General features: G+C 41.4%; 2 protein-coding genes across 2 annotated transcripts in view; both read left to right on the top strand.

Annotated features, from left to right (window-relative positions):
• Positions 1-21,606, top strand: part of LOC141795225 (uncharacterized) — a 74,908-nt gene that overhangs the window by 14,985 nt on the left and 38,317 nt on the right. The window lies entirely within an intron of this gene.
• On the top strand, positions 1,063-20,310 carry LOC141795163 (uncharacterized). The gene is made up of 10 exons (XM_074675953.1): positions 1,063-1,165; positions 2,977-3,414; positions 3,554-5,153; positions 5,347-5,613; positions 5,918-6,355; positions 18,572-18,835; positions 18,942-19,196; positions 19,296-19,541; positions 19,672-19,929; positions 20,004-20,310. The coding sequence occupies exons 2-10, from the start codon at positions 3,024-3,026 to the stop codon at positions 20,308-20,310; spliced, it is 4,026 nt and encodes a 1,341-aa protein (XP_074532054.1). The 5' UTR covers positions 1,063-1,165; positions 2,977-3,023.

Below are 21,606 nucleotides of genomic sequence, written 5' to 3'. Positions count from 1 at the left end.
CTTTAAAATCTCCAAGTATACAGATGCATTGCAAAATATTAGAATACTGTGAAGAATTTGATTATAGAGCACAAAAAAGTTTATTCTTTATACTGTTATACATCTGGTGAAAGACATCAAGCCTTTTTTCATTTGAATGTTGGTTCATAGCTCCAAAGATCTTTCAAAAAAGAGCATCTCTAAACACACAACACGTCCAAGCTTGAAGCAGATGGGCTACAGCAGCAGAAGACCACACCGGGTGACCCTCCTGTCAGCTAAGAACAGGAAACTGAGGCTACAATTCACACAGCAACACCAAAACTGGACAATAGAAGATTGGAAAAACGTTGCCTGGTCTAATGAGTCTGGATTTCTGCTCCACATTCAGATGGTAGGGTCAGAATTTGGTGTCAACAACATGAAAGCATGGATCCATCCTGCCTTGTATCAAAGGTTCAGGCTGCTGCTGCTGGTGTAATGGTGTGGGGGATATTTTCTTGGCTCACTTTGGGCCCCTTAGTACCAACTGAGCATGGTTTAAAGTCCACAGCCTACCTGAGTATTGTTGCTGACCATGTCCATACCTTTATGAGCACAGTGTATCCATCAAATCTGCAGCAACTGTGTGAGGTTATCATGTCAATATGGACCAAACTCTCTGAGGAATGTTTCCAGTACGTTGATGAATCTAAGCCACGAAGGATTAAGGCAGTTCTGAAGGCAAAAGGGGGTTCAACCCAGTACTAAGGGTATAGCTAATAAGGTGGCCGGTGAGTGTGGATATCTTTAAATAAATTTTGATGACAGATATTTGAAAACTGAGATATCTATAATTTGATTTTGACTAGTCAAAATTGAATACAGATATCTCTTTTTTACATTTGGCCTATTCCAAATTGATTTACAGAAATCCTGAATTAAAATTCTGACTATTTAAAATGTTATTACAAATCGTCAGGTATGCGTTGTTTAAACAATGTTAATTTCGGATGTAGCTTGATGTTAAAATCTATTGCCATGCACGCCCCTCCCAGTTATCGTGTTCAATAATTCAAACAGGATGTGACGTTCGTGGCAAAAGTGAAAGTATCCAGAAGTTTCTGTCCGGTTGACGGAGAGCTCCTCAAACTCAGCTACACAAACCCACTGAAAACGGAAAACTGTCTGGATGTATCTAGCCCTGGTGAGTCTGAGGGTAAGAGCAGAGCATTGCTTTTAAATAAGTTAACAAGAGAGATTATTATCACTACAGATGAAGAGCAGACCGGCTCGGCTTCCTGCAGTTTGTTCAGTTTACGCTACAGTCAGATTTCAATGTTCAAGACCTGATCTGTTAAACAAGTGAAGCAGGCATCAAGTGAAAGTCCCTGCTTACCGAAAAGTTTCATTTTTAATCCTGAAGTGGACACTGTGGATATACTTTCGTGTTGATACGGAGGTATATTTCAGGGCTCTCAAGTGTCAGGCATTGAGCGGGACAGTCACTCTTTCTGGTCTGTTGTCACGCACTCCAGCCACACATTGTATTTCTCACGCTGATAAAAATGTCCACAGACTTGACTTGAACAATCGTTACGATCTCTCTTTTCCTGGCGTATAAAAATTAGGATAACTATGAAATGTCTGATCAGCTATGGCCCATCATAGATATGACGCGCGTCTAGCGGTCCCGCACATTAGCAGGCCTACATCCGATGTGCCGCTACGATCCGCTCTGTGGACTACAGACTCGATATCTTCTATTTAAAGTGTGGCTGTTACTGTTGTTGTCTGACAGTAATGTCACAGCCGATGTACGTGTGAATATCTGACCTAAATATCTCCCGAAACGCTCGACGTCTTTGGGAGCGCTCCCTGTGCCGGTGAGAGTAAAGACGCAGACAGAAAACTCCATCTCCAAGCTGCTGTTTTTAGTCACTCACTGAAATGATAAATTTAATCCGAGGTATCCTGCATCATGTATTGTCTATACCGGGGTGAGGACAGTTTCATTTTTAACGTTCGCCTTTTTTTCTGTAAAAGTTGTGAGAGGATGGCCAGGACACATTAGAGGTGATTAAAAAAAGACAAAGCTTGAAATTCAAAGTTGAAAAAAGCACATTTATAGCAACTGGCCCTTGATTATGGTCTCTGTGAGTTTTTTTTTATGACCTTTTATAAACAAATTTAGAGCTGTGGAAGTTGTGAGAGGATGTCCAGGACAGAGGTTATTTGGTGTCAATAAATTAAAATTTGACAAAGGGGTTGAAATTATAACCTGGAAAAAGCACATTTTCATCGACTGGCCCCTGATTATGGTCTCAGTGTTTTTTAAATCACCTTTTATAAACTAAATAAAAACTGTGAAAGTTTTGAGAGGAGAAAGCTACCGATATTTAAACCTGAAAAATTGTCTTTTTAAGGCAAAATGTTGATGATGATGATGAAGATTAGCAGTTTCTTTTAATTATTACATAGTATTTATTGTTGTGATATGTTAAGGGCTGTCACATCCTAAAATAACAGTGGATTGAGGCGAAAAGTTATGAAAGACCCCAAATCCTATAACCTGCGGGGTTTCTGCACTAGTCTGCACTCAAACTCGAGAGCCCTATATATTTACACACACACACACACACACACACACACACACACACACACACACACACACACACACACACACACACACACACACACACACTCTGTAGTGGAATAATAATCCTCAAGGGGGTCGAATATTTTGTTATCGGGTTTTTAAGGGAACTGAAAAATTGTGGATGCTACGCTGAGATAGACATGGAAATATGAGACGTGCCCATCAAGGTTCAGGTCCAGGACTGGTTCTCAGGTACTGATCTTGGATCTTGGATCAAATTCCTGATGTTTGGACACCCCTGCCAAAGAGTCAGTTGGTCCAGCAGATGTGGGGTAGTTGTCACGATGGTGAATGGATCAGAGGTAAATGAATTCTTCCAGAGTATGGACATGATATTAACTGGCTCTTTTGTTCTCCAGATCACTGAAGGCCGGTCTGTGTGCAGAGCAGACAGAGGCAGGGAAACATGGCGTGTACATCACAGTCTGCCCTGGAATATGTCAGGTCTGCCAGACTCCACCTTGTGACACACTTAAGGGACCTCTCAGTGATTGTTGAGAATCTGTATCAGGAAGAAGTGTTTCATGGTGAAGAGGTCAGTACGATACAGGCAGAAAGAAATGAGTTTGAAAAAGCAAGAAAAATACTGGACTCAGTCACAAAGAAAGGGGAAGAAGCCTGCTACAAGTTCCTCAGGGTTATTGACAGGACATGGAAGAGGACTTCAGGAAGGGGATCTGCTCATTCTGAGACAACGACTGAAGCTTCCTCTGAGACTGAAAAGTTTAACCTGTCCTACTGGATCAGCTGCTATCCTTTCAGAGAAGATGCTGGAAACTATGAGGGCCTCTCAGCAGGTAATTTGAAGCAGCATTTGGTTGATATTGATCAGTGTATTTACTTTATGTGATGCACCTTCATGTGTCTGTGTACAAATCAAGTGTAGGCTCACTTCATTTGTCGTTGATTCTCTCACTGCTTAAATATTTCTTTCAGGTCCGAGATCATGCCAAAAGTACCAGGAAAGGCTGAAAACACGAGCACGAAAAAAGTCTTCTGAATTTTGGATGAGGAACAAAAAACTGCTTGATGAAAGCTACAGCCCTGATCTGTGCTACAGTCCACTGGTATTAGTCACACAAGGACGTGAATCTGCATCAAAAATAAAGAAACTTAAGAGCAAAAAAAGCAAGATGAGTCGCCCTAAAAAGCTCAAGACGTACATCCCTGTGGACAAACCCAACACATCTCCCCATGAGCTGCTGAAAACAAACCAAAACATACTCCTGGTTGGTAAACCTGGAATTGGAAAGACAGCACTATGTCATGAAATGTTCAAACTCTGGGCAGAAAAAGAGAACAAGGAGCTGGATTACATGTTTTACTTTGACATGAGACAAACATCTGACTTCACAGAGAGGATGAGCCTGGAGGAACTCCTTTTCCGTGTGTGCACTGAGCCCGATGAGGGTAAAGAGGAGGTCTTAGCGGACATAAAAAAGTTCTCTGATAACGTCACAATGGTTTTTGATGGAATCACAGATCTCTCCTCTTCACTGGTGAAAAGCGTGGTGGAGAGGGACCTGCTCCCCAACGCCAAAGTCATCATAACCTGCAGACCAGACGATGAAGACGACTTCTTTTCTGGAGACTTCCTCAGAGTGGAGGTGGAAGGCTTCAGTGAGCAGACCATCAGGAACTACTTCTCAGTAATTCTTGGCGAGGACCACAAGAAGGTTTTGTGTCACTTGGAGTTGTTCACTCTTTGCCACGTCCCGGTGTACGCTCTGATGGTGGCTGCCTGTTTTCTATCCAAGACACCAGAGGACTCGCCACAGCCGTGCAGCATGACAGAAATATACATCAATATCGTCCGCTTTTGCCTTCAGAGGAGCGGCAACAAAACCACCAGGTTCCTCAATTCCTTCATCCAGGAGAAGAAAGACAAAATCCTTTCTTTGGCTGAGCTTGCTTTTCATGCAACCAAGAGAAAAAGTGTGAACTTAACAGACCTTCCCTGTGAAGACAGCTGTGTGCTCTGCTTCCTGAAACCACTTGTTGTCAAAGTGGCTCCCACTGAAACAAGAACAACATATGCGTTTCTCCACTACACAGTGCAGGAGTTTTTTGCAGCTCTGTGGCTCCTGAAGAATCCAGATCAGATCAATGGTGTTTTTCAGCAATGCCTCACAGAGGAGGGGAAACACATGAAACACCTGATCCCTTTCATGTGTCGACTGTTGACTGAGAAGAGCCCCAGTTTGTTGGAGCACCTGGTTCCAGCTCAGGAGCTGAAAAGTACATCTAGCTGGATCTTCCAGGAGATGATAAGCACATTTTGTCCTGATGTGGACCTGCTGTTCTTTTGCCAGTGCTTGTATGAGTCACAGTGTCCTGCTGCATGTGTGGACTTCCTGGAAACACTTGACTACCATCTTGATCTCAGTGCTGAGAGTCTTGATTCCTATCTTTGCTGTGCTGTGGCCAATGTGGTCACAATGTCGAAGGAGAGGAAGGTTCGGCTGAACCTGGAGGACGTGTCTGTGTCAGAACAAGGAATCACAAGACTGATTGGATGTCTTGATAATGTCTTATGGTACGTCTTAAAGGTGTCACAGTGCTGCTCAAATTACAATGTACAGGGATAAAATGAGCCCATGATCATAACCAGGATCAGTTTTTGTTAGAACTGGATAAAAAATATTATCCTCTGCAGTTAAACAGCCTTGTTTCTCTTCTCTGCTCCTTTATAATTTGTAAATGGGCTCTGTTTCTCCTTTGAATTACAGGTGTGACCCTCTGCCACAACAGGTGTGGAGGATTGTCTTTCTCAGTGAAGGACAGTTCAATGACGCCAGCCTGCTCAGCTGTGATGGGAACCAGTTGAACCTCCCTCTTCAGGGTAGAAGAGAGCTGTTTGAAAGGGCAGCGAACATCTTACAGAAGAATCCAACAGAGGTGAACGTTTGCCTTCACTGGGACAGCAGAGCAACTACTGTCTGCCCGAGTCTGAGCGAGTCCCTCCTCAAAGCTCTGCCCTGCATCAGGTCACTCAGGTGAGCAGCTTCTGGTTGATCTAACATGCAAACTACAGAGAGGGGAGAGGTCTTAATAAGCCCCCTCTAATCCAAACAAAGGTGTGAGTCAATAAATAACCCAACTCACTGAGCAGAGAGAAAACACAGCCTCTTTCCAAATGATTACCTGGAAATCATTTCTCTTTAGATTTGATTGATTATCTGAAGCTGAACCAAATCTATTTTTATTTCAGAAGACAATTATTCAAGGAGGCATGTGTAATCTGAAAAGTTAAACAGCTCATGTAATGCATTCATTGATATATTTTTTTTACTCTTTCAGCTTCAGGATAAACGATACAGGTCCAGAACTGCAGGACAAGAAGGAAAGGGTCAGGAAACTGAAGGAGACAAGAAAGAAGCTGTTCCTGGATTTATGTCTGAAAGCAGCACTCCACAAAGAACAGAGCATTCAAGATGTACTGCAAAGGTTAAGGTCATTGTTTTCAGATTACAACGAGCAGGAGTTCATCCTCGATTTATATCAACACATGGAGAGTGAAGGCTGTCTAAGTGTTATTCCAAGACTCAGACTCAAAACTCTTTTCAAGTCAACTCCTGCAGTCTGGTTCATCAACGTCTCAGAGAGAAAGACCTCCATCCTCCTGGAAGTGCTGAAACTCCAACCAGAGAAGAAACATGTGGAGCTGTGGGGCTGGTCATATGAAGAGAGTGAAGTGAGGACTTTCCTGCAGTGTCTGCCTTATATCTCACAGCTCAGGTAAATGAACAGTTCTTCACACATCAGTGCTCACCTGTTGAGGTGTGCTCCTCCATCTCAGTCCTCCTGCTGCTTCATGAGCTGTATCCCAGTTTATCAAACTATCTGTGGATGCTGAGGAGAGGACAGAGCTCTGAGGATGGACTCAAGTCAGAAAACCTGTTCTGAAGATCTTCATTTGGTGTCAGGGATCAGTCCTCTACATTTAATGGACTTGGTTCAGAGTCATTTGAGTTTGAGATTGAGGAGAGAAACTGATCTCTGCTCACAAACAGCTATTTGTTAGCTTTTAGTAGAAACACTCCATCAGTAAAACATGTCTCCTTTCCTGCTGTTAACATCACATCCTGACAAACTTTTCATCTTCTGTTTCAGTTTCTCTGACTGGTCTGAAAATGACGTCAAGTTTTGTGGGAGACTGTTCTGTGCAGCAGCAGAAAGAGATCAGCAGACAGGAGAGAAAACACTGGATCTGTTAGCATCACTGTGCACACATCCGTGGTTTTCTTTTTCATACACTGAAGGAGCCTACCAGTGTGGTTTTCTTCTGAATCTGTTCTCCTACATTAAGGTCTTTGAGACTGAAACAGGCCTTAGTGTTCTTCCATCTCTACAGTCAGTTTTAAAGTCAACTCCTGCAGCCTGGACCATCAACCTCTTAGAGAGAAAGACCTCCATCCTCCTGGAAGTGCTGAAACTCCAACCAAAGAAGAAACCTGTGAAGCTGTGGGGCTGGTCATATGAAGAGAGTGAAGTGAGAACTTTCCTGCAGTGTCTGCCTTATATCTCACAGCTCAGGTAAATGAACAGTTCTTCACACATCAGTGCTCACCTGTTGAGGTGTGCTCCTCCATCTCAGTCAGCTCACTGTGACATTCAAGGTGAAGGTTAACCTCAAAACTTCTTGAGAAAATATATCTGTATCAGAAAGATGGTGAATGGTGCTCATTTTAAAATCCCAGGAGGGGGTCTGCAGCTTGTTTTTAAACCATGAAGATCAACAGATCAAATATAAAAGACACAAACTTTCTAAACATAAAGAAGATTTTAATCTGTAGTGATAAATGAGGATGCAGATCTCAGTGTGTGCAGTATTTCAAAGCTGTGATCCTCAGCAGTGACAGGCTGTAAACTGTTCATTTAGTCATGTTGTTATTTTTGAACCCTATTGAAACCCTCCTGGTACTTTTATATAAACTAGCTTACAGATCCCATTTCAAAACATTTCATCATCATTGCAAAAGATGTTTGTATGTTTTATATATATCCCTGTTATCTAGATTTTAATGTGTTGTTTGTTTTGTTTGAAGCCACTGACATGCTGCATTGGTTTAATGCAATATTTTAATCTATTTATTCAGTTTATTCCTCATTGTTTATTTATTTCTTATCACTGACATCAAGCCTCTGTTGTTCTACAGCAAAAAGATTGATAAAATGTTCCCTTGTCCAATTCTAATTAATACAACTAAAAATTATGTTATCAGAATGGAACAGAGCACACTTCAAGAAACTCAACCAAACAGCAGCTTAACTCTTTATTGGTCTTTGATTTTTACTGAATGTTGAGAGGTCAAACATGAAGTCTGGTATCTGTAGGCTCAGATCTGATTGATCGATCAGTTACTGTGTGAAGTTTTCTTTGGCTCCTCCTGCTGCTTCATGAGCTGTATCCCAGTTTATCAAACTATCTGTGGATGCAGAGGAGAGGACAGAGCTCTGAGGATGGACTTTAGTCAGAAAACCTGTTCTGAAGATCTTCATTTGGTGTCAGGGATCAGTCCTCTACATTTAATGGACTTGGTTCAGAGTCATTTGAGTTTGAGATTGAGGAGAGAAACTGATCTCTGCTCACAAACAGCTATTTGTTAGCTTTTAGTGGAAAGACTCCATCAGTAAAACATGTCTCCTTTCCTGCTGTTAACATCACACCCTGACAAACTTTTCATCTTCTGTTTCAGTTTCTCTGACCGGTCTGAAAATGGAGCCAAGTTGTGTGGGAGACTGTTCTGTGCAGCAGCTGAGAGAGATCAGCAGACAGGAGGGAACACACTGGAGCTGTTAGCATCACTGTGCACACATCCAGGGTTCCCTTCACCAAACACTCAAGCAGTCTACCAGTGTGGTTTTCTTCTGAATCTGTACTCCTACATTAAGGTCTATGAGACTGAAACAGGCCTTAGTGTTCTTCCATCTCTACAGTCAGTTTTAAAGTCAACTCCTGCAGTCTGGATCATCAACCTCTCAGAGAGAAAGACCTCCATCCTCCTGGAAGTGCTGAAACTCCAACCAGAGAAGAAACATGTGAAGCTGTGGGGCTGTTCATATGAAGAGAGTGAAGTGAGGACTTTCCTGCAGTGTCTGCCTTATATCTCACAGCTCAGGTAAATGAACAGTTCTTCACACATCAGTGCTCACCTGTTGAGGTGTGCTGCTCCATCTCAGTCAGCTCACTGTGACATTCAAGGTGAAGGTTAACCTCAAAACTTCTTGAGAAAATATATCTCTATCAGAAAGATGGTGAATGGTGCTCATTTTAAAATCCCAGGAGGGGGTCTGCAGCTTGTTTTTAAACCATGAAGATTTACAGATCAAATATAAAAAACACAAACTTTCTAAACATAAAGAAGATTTTAATCTGTAGTGATAAATGAGGAAGCAGATCTCAGTGTGTGCAGTATTTCAAAGCTGTGATCCTCAGCAGTGACAGGCTGTAAACTGTTCATTTAGTCATGTTGTTATTTTTGAACCCTATTGAAACCCTCCTGGTACTTTTATTTAAACTAGCTTACAGATACCATTTCAAAACATTTCTTCATCAATGCAGAAGATGATTGTATATTTTATATTTATCCCTGTTATCTAGATTTTAATGTGTTGTTTGTTTTGTTTGAAGCCACTGACATGCTGCATTTGTTTAATGCTAATATTTTAATCTATTTATTCAGTTTATTCCTCATTGTTTACTTATTTCTTATCACTGACATCAAGCCTCTGTTGTTCTACAGCAAAAAGATTGATAAAATGTTCCCTTGTCCAATTCTAATTAATACAACTCCAAATTATGTTATCAGAATGGAACAGAGCACACTTCAAGAAACTCAACCAAACAGCAGCTTAACTCTTTATTGGTCTTTGATTTTTACTGAATGTTGACAGGTCAAACATGAAGTCTGGTATCTGTAGGCTCAGATCTGATTGATCAATCAGTTACTGTGTGAAGTTTTCTTTGGCTCCTCCTGCTGCTTCATGATCTGTATCCCAGTTTATCAAACTATCTGTGGATGCAGAGGAGAGGACAGAGCTCTGAGGATGGACTCAAGTCAGAAAACCTGTTCCGAAGATCTTCATTTGGTGTCAGGGATCAGTCCTCTACATTTAATGGACTTGGTTCAGAGTCATTTGAGTTTGAGATTGAGGAGAGGAACTGTTCTCTGCACACAAACAGCTATTTGTTAGCTTTTAGTGGAAACACTCCATCAGTAAAACATGTCTCCTTTCCTGCTGTTAACATCACATCCTGACAAACTTTTCATCTTCTATTTCAGTTTCTCTGACTGGTCTGAAAATGGAGCCAAGTTTTGTGGGAGACTGTTCTGTGCAGCAGCAGAGAGAGATCAGCAGACAGGAGGGAACACACTGGATCTGTTAGCATCACTGTGCACACATCAAGAGTTCCCTTTACCAAAAACTAAAGCAGTCTACCAGTGTGGTTTTCTTCTGGATCTGTTCTCCTACATGAAGGTCTATGAGACTGAAACAGGCCTAAGTGTTCTTCCATCTCTACAGTCAGTTTTAAAGTCAACTCCTGCAGCCTGGACCATCAACCTCTCAGAGAGAAAGACCTCCATCCTCCTGGAAGTGCTGAAACTCCAACCAGAGAAGAAACATGTGAAGCTGTGGGACTGTTCATATGAAGAGAGTGAAGTGAGGACTTTCCTGCAGTGTCTGCCTTATATCTCACAGCTCAGGTAAATGAAAAGTTCTTCACACATCAGTGCTCGATCGTTGAGGTGTGCTCCTCCATCTCAGTCAGCTCAATGTGACATTCAGGTTGAAGGTTTAGGAGATAAAAAATCAAGAGTGCTGGATGACAGTTGGTTAATCTCAGTTCAAGTTGATCAGGACATTGTATGAAAGTCAATTGTCAGTTTTTTCTCATTTCATTTAAAAAACATCTCCTTAATGTTCAGAGGTCACTGACAGGATAAATCAGCTAAGAAGTACTGATTGATCAATCAGTTACTGTGTGAAGTTTTCTTTGGCTCCTCCTGCTGCTTCATGAGCTGTATCCCAGTTTATCAAACTATCTGTGGATGCAGAGGAGAGGACAGAGCTCTGAGGATGGACTCAAGTCAGAAAACCTGTTCTGAAGATCTTCATTTGGTGTCAGGGATCAGTCCTCTACATTTAATGGACTTGGTTCAGAGTCATTTGAGTTTGAGATTGATAAGAGGAACTGATCTCTGTTCACAAACAGCTATTTGTTAGCTTTTAGTAGAAACACTCCATCAGTAAAACATGTCTCCTTTCCTGCTGTTAACATCACATCCTGACAAACTTTTCATCTTCTATTTCAGTTTCTCTGACTGGTCTGAAAATGGAGCCAAGTTTTGTGGGAGACTGTTCTGTGCAGCAGCAGAGAGAGATCAGCAGACAGGAGGGAACACACTGGATCTGTTAGCATCACTGTGCACACATCAAGAGTTCCCTTTACCAAAAACTAAAGCAGTCTACCAGTGTGGTTTTCTTCTGGATCTGTTCTCCTACATGAAGGTCTATGAGACTGAAACAGGCCTAAGTGTTCTTCCATCTCTACAGTCAGTTTTAAAGTCAACTCCTGCAGCCTGGACCATCAACCTCTCAGAGAGAAAGACCTCCATCCTCCTGGAAGTGCTGAAACTCCAACCAGAGAAGAAACATGTGAAGCTGTGGGACTGTTCATATGAAGAGAGTGAAGTGAGGACTTTCCTGCAGTGTCTGCCTTATATCTCACAGCTCAGGTAAATGAACAGTTCTTCACACATCAGTGCCAACCTGTTGAGGTGTGCTGCTCCATCTCAGAGTCTCACTGTGACATTCAAGGTGAAGGTTACCTTTAAAACTTCATGAGAAAATATATCTCTATCAGAAAGATGGTGAATGGTGCTCATTTTAAAATCCCAGGAGGGGGTCTGCAGCTTGTTTTTAAACCATGAAGATCAACAGATCAAATATAAAATACACAAACTTTCTAAACATAAAGAAGATTTTAATCTGTAGTGATAAATGAGGATGCAGATCTCAGTGTGTGCAGTATTTCAAAGCTGTGATCCTCAGCAGTGACAGGCTGTAAACTGTTCATTTAGTCATGTTGTTATTTTTGAACCCTATTGAAACCCTCCTGGTACTTTTATTTAAACTAGCTTACAGATACCATTTCAAAACATTTCTTCATCAATGCAGAAGATGATTGTATATTTTATATTTATCCCTGTTATCTAGATTTTAATGTGTTGTTTGTTTTGTTTGAAGCCACTGACATGCTGCATTTGTTTAATGCTAATATTTTAATCTATTTATTCAGTTTATTCCTCATTGTTTACTTATTTCTTATCACTGACATCAAGCTGCTGATGTTTTACAGCCAAGATATCACAAGAGGATTGATAAAATGTTCCTGTGTCTAATTCTGATTAATACAACTCCAAATTATGTTGTCACTTCAAGAAACTCAACCAAACAGCAGCTTAACTCTTTATTGGTCTTTGATTTTTACTGAATGTTGAGAGGTTAAACATGAAGTCTGGTATCTGTAGGCTCAGATCTGATTGATTGATCAGTTACTGTGTGAAGTTTTCTTTGGCTCCTCCTGCTGCTTCATGAGCTGTATCCCAGTTTATCAAACTATCTGTGGATGCAGAGGAGAGGACAGAGCTCTGAGGATGGACTCAAGTCAGAAAACCTGTTCTGAAGATCTTCATTTGGTGTCAGGGATCAGTCCTCTACATTTAATGGACTTGGTTCAGAGTCATTTGAGTTTGAGATTGAGGAGAGAAACTGTTCTCTGCACACAAACAGCTATTTGTTAGCTTTTAGTGCAAACACTCCATCAGTAAAACATGTCTCCTTTCCTGCTGTTAACATCACACCCTGACAAACTTTTCATCTTCAGTTTCAGTTTCTTTGACTGGTCTGAAAATGACGTCCAGTTTTGTGGGAGACTGTTCTGTGCAGCAGCAGAGAGAGATCAGCAGACAGGAGAGAACACACTGGAGCTGTTAGCATCACTGTGCACACATCCAGGGTTTCCTTTTCTAAACACTAAAGCAGTCTACCAGTGTGGTTTTCTTCTGGATCTGTTCTCCTACATTAAGGTCTATGAGACTGAAACAGGCCTTAGTGTTCTTCCACCTCTACAGTCAGTTTTAAAGTCAACTCCTGCAGCCTGGACCATCAACCTCTCAGAGAGAAAGACCTCCATCCTCCTGGAAGTGCTGAAACTCCAACCAGAGAAGAAACATGTGGAGCTGTGGGGCTGGTCATATGAAGAGAGTGAAGTGAGGACTTTCCTGCAGTGTCTGCCTTATATCTCACAGCTCAGGTAAATGAACAGTTCTTCACACATCAGTGCTCACCTGTTGAGGTGTGCTCCTCCATCTCAGAGTCTTACTGTGACATTCAGGTTGAAGATCAAGGAGAGTTAAAATCCAGAGGGCTGGATGAAAGTTTGTTAATGTCAGTTAAAGTTGATCATGACATTGTGGCAAAGTCTTAGTTACATGTTAGTTTTTCTCATTTCATTTAAAGAACATATCTTAATGTTCAGAGATCACTGACAGGTAAAAGCAGCTAAGAAGTACTGATTGATTGATCAGTTACTGTGTGAAGTTTTCTTTGGCTCCTCCTGCTGCTTCATGAGCTGTTTCCCAGTCTATTAAAATATCTGTGGATGCAGAGGAGAGGACAGAGCTCTGAGGATGGACTCAAGTCAGAAAACCTGTTCTGAAGATCTTCATTTGGTGTCAGGGATCAGTCCTCTACATTTGATGGACTTGGTTCAGAGTCATTTGAGTTTGAGATTGAGGAGAGAAACTGATCTCTGCTCACAAACAGCTATTTGTTAGCTTTTAGTAGAAACACTCCATCAGTAAAACATGTCTCCTTTCCTGCAGTTAAAATCACATCCTGACAAAGTTTTCATCTTCTGTTTCAGTTTCTCTGACTGGTCTGAAAATGACGTCAAGTTTTGTGGGAGACTGTTCTGTGCAGCAGCAGAGAGAGATCAGCAGACAGTAGGGAACACACTGGAGCTGTTAGCATCACTGTGCACATACCAAGAGTTCCCTTTAGGAAACACTGATGATGATGAAGAATATAAGGAAGTGCAGTGTGGTTTTCTTCTGGATCTGTTCTCCTACATTAAGGTCTATGAGACTGAAACAGGCCTTAGAGTTCTTCCATCTCTACAGTCAGTTTTAAAGTCAACTCCTGCAGTCTGGATCATCAACCTCTCAAAGAGAAAGACCTCCATCCTCCTGGAAGTGCTGAAACTCCAACCAGAGAAGAAACATGTGAAGCTGTGGGGCTGGTCATATGAAGAGAGTGAAGTGAGGACTTTCCTGCAGTGTCTGCCTTATATCTCAGAGCTCAGGTAAATGAACAGTTCTTCACACATCAGTGCTCACCTGTTTAGGTGTGCTCCTCCATCTCAGAGTCTTACTGTGACATTCAGGTTGAAGATCAAGGAGATTTATAATCCAGAGGGCTGGATGAAAGTTTGTTCATCTCAGTTAATGTTGATCATGACATTGTGTAAAAGTCTAAGTCACATGTGAGTTTTTCTCATTTCATTTTAAGAACATATCTTAATGTTCAGAGATCAGTGACAGGTTAAAGCAGCTAAAAAGTACTGATCCTGTTCTCTGGTCTTTGAGTTCAATGAGGATTATTTTCAGAGACAGAACGACTCTTAGACAATAAATGAACTGAGGCTGAATGTGGGTCTGAAAAGATCATTTCTTAAAGAGGACAGACAAGATAATTAGTGTTTGTTTAAAAAATTACACTCACTGAAAAAATCAACATTTGTTGATCATCAAACCACAGTTTTTCTCCAGGAGGGAGGGACTGGTTTGATGCAGCTTGGTCATAAAAACAAACCAGCACAATGACACCAAATCAGTTAGACAGAAGAGTTTAAACACTGATTAAGATCAACATCTACTACTGATTAATACATGAGATGATTCTAATGTCCTCAGAGTGTAATGAGTGACCTGCTCTAACACTGAACTTTAACATTATTATAATCATGAGGTTTCACTGACAGAGGTCAAACAGGAAGTCTGGTATCTGTAGGCTCAGATCTGATTGATTGATCGATCAGTTACTGTGTGAAGTTTTCTTTGGCTCCTCCTGCTGCTTCATGAGCTGTATCCCAGTTTATCAAACTATCTGTGGATGCAGAGGAGAGGACAGAGCTCTGAGGATGGACTCAAGTCAGAAAACCTGTTCTGAAGATCTTCATTTGGTGTCAGGGATCAGTCCTCTACATTTAATGGACTTGTTTCAGAGTCATTTGAGTTTGAGATTGAGGAGAGGAACTGTTCTCTGCTCACAAACAGCTATTTGTTAGCTTTAGTGCAAACACTCCATCAGTAAAACATGTCTCCTTTCCTGCTGTAAACATCACACCCTGACAAACTTTTCATCTTCTGTTTCAGTTTCTTTCCCTGGTCTGAAAAAGGAGTCAAGTTGTGTGGGAGACTGTTCTGTGCAGCAGCAGAGAGAGATCAGCAGACAGGAGGGAACACACTGGATCTGTTAGCATCACTGTGCACATACCAAGAGTTCCCTTTAGAAATAACTGATGATGATGAAGAATATAAGGAAGTGCAGTGTGGTTTTCTTCTGGATCTGTTCTCCTACATTAAGGTCTATGAGACTGAAACAGGCCTAAGTGTTCTTCCATCTCTACAGTCAGTTTTAAAGTCAACTCCTGCAGCCTGGACCATCAACCTCTCAGAGAGAAAGACCTCCATCCTCCTGGAAGTGCTGAAACTCCAACCAGAGAAGAAACATGTGAAGCTGTGGGACTGTTCATATGAAGAGAGTGAAGTGAGGACTTTCCTGCAGTGTCTGCCTTATATCTCACAGCTCAGGTAAATGAAAAGTTCTTCACACATCAGTGCTCACCTGTTGAGGTGTGCTCCTCCATCTCAGAGTCTTACTGTGACATTCAGGTTGAAGATCAAGGAGATTTATAATCCAGAGGGCTGGATGAAAGATTGTTCATCTCAGTTAATGTTGATCATGACATTGTGTAAAAGTCTAAGTTACATGTGAGTTTTTCTCATTTCATTATAAGAACATGTCTTAATGTTCAGAGGTCAGTGACAGGTTAAAGCAGCTAAAAAGTACAGATCCTGTTCTCTGGTCTTTGAGTTCAATGAGGATTATTTTCAGAGACAGAACGACTCTTAGACAATAAATGAACTGAGGCTGAATGTGGGTCTGAAAAGATCATTTCTTAAAGAGGACAGACAAGATAATTAGTGTTTGTTTAAAAAATTACACTCACTGAAAAAATCAACATTTGTTGATCATCAAACCACAGTTTTTCTCCAGGAGGGAGGGACTGGTTTGATGCAGCTTGGTCATAAAAACAAACCAGCACAATGACACCAAATCAGTTAGACAGAAGAGTTTAAACACTGATTAAGATCAACATCTACTACTGATTAATACATGAGATGATTCTAATGTCCTCAGAGTGTAATGAGTGACCTGCTCTAACACTGGACTTTAACATTATTATAATCATGAGGTTACACTGACAGAGGTCATACATGAAGTCTGGTATCTGTAGGCTCAGATCTGATTGATTGATCAGTTACTGTGTGAAGTTTTCTTTGGCTCCTCCTGCTGCTTAATGAGCTGTATCACAGTTTATCAAACTATCTGTTGATGCAGAGGAGAGGACAGAGCTCTGAGGATGGACTCAAGTCTGAAGACCTGTTCTGAAGATCTTCATTTGGTGTCGGGGATCAGTCCTCTACATTTAATGGACTTGGTTCAGAGTCATTTGAGTTTGAGATTGAGGAGAGAAACTGATCTCTGCTCACAAACAGCTATTTGTTAGCTTTTAGTGGAAAGACTCATCAGTAAAACATGTCTCCTTTCCTGCTGTAAACATCACATCCTGACAAACTTTTCATCTTCTGTTTCAGTTTCTCTGACTGGACTGAAAATGGAGTCAAGTTTTGTGGGAGACTGTTCTGTGCAGCAGCAGAGAGAGATCAGCAGACAGGAGGGAACACACTGGAGCTGTTAGCAACACTGTGCACACATCCAGGGTTCCCTTTACCAAAAACTCAAGGAGTCTACCAGTGTGGTTTTCTTCTGGATCTGTTCTCCTACATTAAGGTCTATGAGACGGAAACAGGCCTTAGTGTTCTTCCATCTCTACAGTCAGTTTTAAAGTCAACTCCTGCAGTCTGGATCATCAACCTCTCAAAGAGAAAGACCTCCATCCTCCTGGAAGTGCTGAAACTCCAACCAGAGAAGAAACATGTGAAGCTGTGGTGCTGGTCATATGAAGAGAGTGAAGTGAGGACTTTCCTGCAGTGTCTGCCTTATATCTCACAGCTCAGGTAAATGAACAGTTCTTCACACATCAGTGCTCACCTGTTGAGGTGTGCTCCTCCATCTCAGTCAGCTCACTGTGACATTGGAGGTGAAGGTTAAGGAGAGTTATAATCCAAAGGGCTGAATGAAAGTTTGTTAATCTCAGTTAATGTTGATCAGGACATTGTGTAAAAGTCTAAGTTACATGTGAGTTTTTCTCATTTCATTTTAAAACATCTCTTTAATGTTCAGAGGTCAGTGACAGGTTAAAGCAGCTAAAAAGTACTGATCCTGTTCTCTGTTCTTTGAGTTCAATGAGGATTATTTTCAGAGACAGAACGACTCTTAGACAATAAATGAACTGAGGCTGAATGTGGGTCTGAAAAGATCATTTCTTAAAGAGGACAGACAAGATAATTAGTGTTTGCTTAAAAAATTACACTCACTGAAAGAATCAACATTTGTTGATCATCAAACCACAGTTTTTCTCCAGGAGGGAGGGACTGGTTTGATGCAGCTTGGTCATAAAAACAAACCAGTACAATGACACCAAATCAGTTAGACAGAAGAGTTTAAACACTGATTAAGATCAACATCTACTACTGATTAATACATGAGATGATTCTAATGTCCTCAGAGTGTAATGAGTGACCTGCTCTACCACTTGACGTTAACATTATTATAATCACGAGGTTTCACTGACAGAGGTCAAACATGAAGTCTGGTATCTGTAGGCTCAGATCTAATTGATTGATCAGTTACTGTGTGAAGTTTTCTTTGGCTCCTCCTGCTGCTTAATGAGCTGTATCTCAGTTTATCAAACTGTCATTTGAGTTTGAGATTGAGGAGAGAAACTGATCTCTGCTCACAAACAGCTATTTGTTAGCTTTCAGTGGAAAGACTCCATCAGTAAAACATGTCTCCTTTCCTGCTGTTAACATCACATCCTGACAAACTTTTCATCTTCTGTTTCAGTTTCTCTGACTGGACTGAAAATGGAGTCAAGTTTTGTGGGAGACTGTTCTGTGCAGCAGCAGAGAGAGATCAGCAGACAGGAGGGAACACACTGGAGCTGTTAGCATCACTGTGCACACATCAAGAGTTCCCTTTACCAAACACTCAAGGAGTCCACCAGTGTGGTTTTCTTCTGGATCTGTTCTCCTACCTTAAGGTCTATGAGACTGAAACAGGCCTTAGTGTTCTTCCATCTCTACAGTCAGTTTTCAAGTCAACTCCTGCAGTCTGGACCATCAACCTCTCAGAGAGAAAGACCTCCATCCTCCTGGAAGTGCTGAAACTCCAACCAGAGAAGAAACATGTGAAGCTGTTGAGCTGTTCATATGAAGAGAGTGAAGTGAGGACTTTCCTGCAGTGTCTGCCTTATATCTCACAGCTCAGGTAAATCAGATAAATTCTTCTTGTTTGCTGAAATGTGAGGATGGTTTCAGAATAAAATAAACAACTTATGAGGAAAGAGAGCAACTTTTGATGAATGATAATCTCATTCAGTAGCTTTTTGTGTCAATGTTTTTGTATTTTTTTGTTCTTTTCAGCTCTTGTCTCCTCTTGTACCTGAGCTGTGTTTACATTTCTTTTTTTCTGTTTTAGCTGTGGTCCAGAGTTTTTCCAGCGTGTGTGTTCATCCCTGTCAGTGAGATCCAGAGAGGAGGCTGAGCAGTTTGTTTCTCTGCTGCAGCTGCTCGGGTTCATCCTGACATTAACAGGAGAGTTACCCAGCAAAACGTGCAAGTCTGTTGGACGAGTTCTCGGTCTTTGTGGTTCTGAAGTGGATCTGATCCTCACACCCACAAAGATTTCTGTTCAAGGAGCTTCACTCCTATTCAGACACACAACAAGTCTACGCAGTCTGAGGTCGGTATCATACAATTCCTGTTTCTGTTTTTTTTCAAACACGTCTTCTCCAGCTTAATGTCTGTATTGTTCATGTCTCAATGCTTCCTGTGTGTGTGTGTCTCAGGCTTTCCAGTGACATGGCCTTGGTTCTGTGTGGATGGGTAAAAAGAGGGAGAGTGAACCTTCTGTCTGTCACAGAGGAGCTCTCTCTTTCCTCTCAGAAACACCCACCTTCAGAGAGAGTTGTGCTGAGGGTTGTCAGCAGTTTGGCATCCCTGCTGAGATCCTGGACAGTCAGACAGTTAGACCTGACCGAGTCCAGGACCCCTGCTCAGAGTCTGATCCCTCTCCTGCTTCACGATGGCCCTCTCACCATCAAGTAAAAGTTTTCCGAGCCTTCTAACCAATTTCTGGTGTTTAAGAAATGTTACGTTGTCAGTACCATGATACTTTGACTAAGACACATTTTCTTTAACAGACTGAGTGGGGAGGTTTCAGAGTCACTACTTGCCATCCTTTGTGAAATTCAAGACACAGACTTGACCAGGTCCTGTTTGAGTAAGGTTGGTGGAGACCTGACCCCCGTCTGTCTGAACTGGGAGCTTCTTCATCATCTTTTGGAGTCTTCACATCAGACTGTTACTGTGGACCTGAGGAAAAACAGCTTCCTACAGGAGAGCTTCACACGTCTGCTCCCCTTTCTGGACAGGGTTCTGTTTAAAAGGTTTGTTTGTGTTTTTGTGACCCATGAAGATGACATGGTCTGGATATGTGTACATGGTTTTATCAGCCTGAACTTCTGCAGTCTCTGTGAAATCCAGAGACTTGTGTAAATACTCTTATTTGACTTTCAGGCTGTCCCCCAGCTTTGTGCTGACTGCCATCAGAGAGGTCTATACGGCTCGTGCCAGTTCCTTTATTCCCAGTTTACTGAGGTCGTTTGATCATGAGATTAGCCTGACCTGCAGAGAGATGGACTCAGAGGACTGTGCTGCTCTGCTCTACACCCTCAGACACAGTGCTGGGGCAAAGCTGAACCTCATGTGGACCTCCATACCAACAGAGGAAATCAGCTCCATCCTCTTCACGCTGGACAAAGTTTCTCAGCTCAGGTCAGACATTAGTGCTGGTTTCCCACAGACAGGGCTGTATCAGCAGTGTGTTTTCAAAGCACTTTCTCTTCCAGTGTTGACAGGGATCTGCTGCTGAGGATCGTCCACTGCTGTGCTGCCTCTGCTGCCCCGCAGGAGAGAGCAGCCAGTCTGCTCAGGAGTCTGCAGCACAGGTTGGATCTGTCCTGCTCCTCTCATGTGGAGCTGTCAGCATGGGGTCAGACTCAGACCCTCTGTCTCAGTGTCTCTGACTGTAGGGCCATCTTCACCGTCCTGAGATACAGCAGCCAGGACACAGAGCTCCGACTGCAGGACTGTGAGGTGGGGGACAGTGGACTGGACCTGCTGTTTCCTGTCCTAGACAGAGTTCAGCTCAGGTAGGAGGACTACAAAACGACCAAGATCCTGGCTCTAGTTTTATTCATGATTTTATTTCATTTTTTAAATTCTTTATTTAGAGGATGGTTGTGAGCATAAACTATTAGCCATGCAGTTACAGAGGGTATGAAGGGTCCACAGTGAAAGTCCGCTGCAAACATGGAAATATCTTCAAACCCTTTTCCTCTTTAACATCCTTAATATTTATTTTTTTAGCAATAAACTCCTTATTACTCTGTAGCTATATACAGTCTGTAAGAAGGATGTGCAGTTACCCTGATCTTCTTTCATACGTAGGGTAATTCTTCAACATGATTTCAAAGCAGAGGGCCAAAGAGAACAAAAACAAAATACAGGAAAAAAAAAAGACAAACACCCCTCAAAAACAACCCCAACATCTTATGAATGATTAACATATAAGACATCAGTAAACATATATGTTTGCATGAGAATAACATCAACTGTTAATTTACCAATTCACAGAAGTTTGGTCATGACTGACGTACAGTACAGGCCAAAAGTTTGGACACACCTTCTCATTCAATGTGTTTTCTTTATTCTTATGACTATTTATATCGTAGATTCTCACTGAAGGCATCAAACTATGAATGAACACATGTGGAGTTATGTACTTAACAAAAAAAGGTGAAATAACTAGTGCTGTTAGGCGATTAAAAAAATTAATCTAATTAATTGTAGGATTTGTAATTAATTAATCTAATTAATCGCATTTTAATCTCATATCTGCTTAAGGTCCCAAAATAAAGAATTTGAATTCCAGGACATTATAATTACATCAAGAGACATTAAAAACATTTAAAAATAAGGTGGGAATATATACAACACATTTTAGGTACCCTGAGGCATAAGGAACAAATGAAAAAAGTTTTATGGTTTTATCTTTACAAAATCTACACAGTCCTGCACCTAAGATAAGCTGATTTTTAGGATGGTTTTTGCTTCTGTCACATTTTTACTTGATGTGGACTCAATTTTCACTGCAATATGAACTTCTATACTTCTATGAGGTCAGGAGAACCAGGGCTAAAGGCTAAAAACTGTAAGGAACTATGTACAAAACACTTAATTCAAGTCTTGGATCAAAGAAAAAATAAGTATTTTCAGTTTTATACGCTCTGAACACACAAACTGTTGCTTATTGGTGCAGAGCAGCCCCAAGCTGAAACATGACACCAGGAAGATAAAAGGCAATTTTCAAAGAATTCTTTAGATTTAAATACAGAACAAATATCGATTATTCAGGGCTTGTTTGATGCAGTAAAGAGTGTAGAATTATCT

The sequence above is a fragment of the Halichoeres trimaculatus genome, unplaced genomic scaffold, assembly GCF_033239565.1.
Source record: "Halichoeres trimaculatus isolate MK-OKI-2021-1 unplaced genomic scaffold, fHalTri1.1 fHalTri1_scaffold_8, whole genome shotgun sequence".
Lineage (NCBI taxonomy): Eukaryota > Metazoa > Chordata > Actinopteri > Labriformes > Labridae > Halichoeres > Halichoeres trimaculatus.
This window is presented reverse-complemented; position numbering and strand designations above follow the sequence as displayed.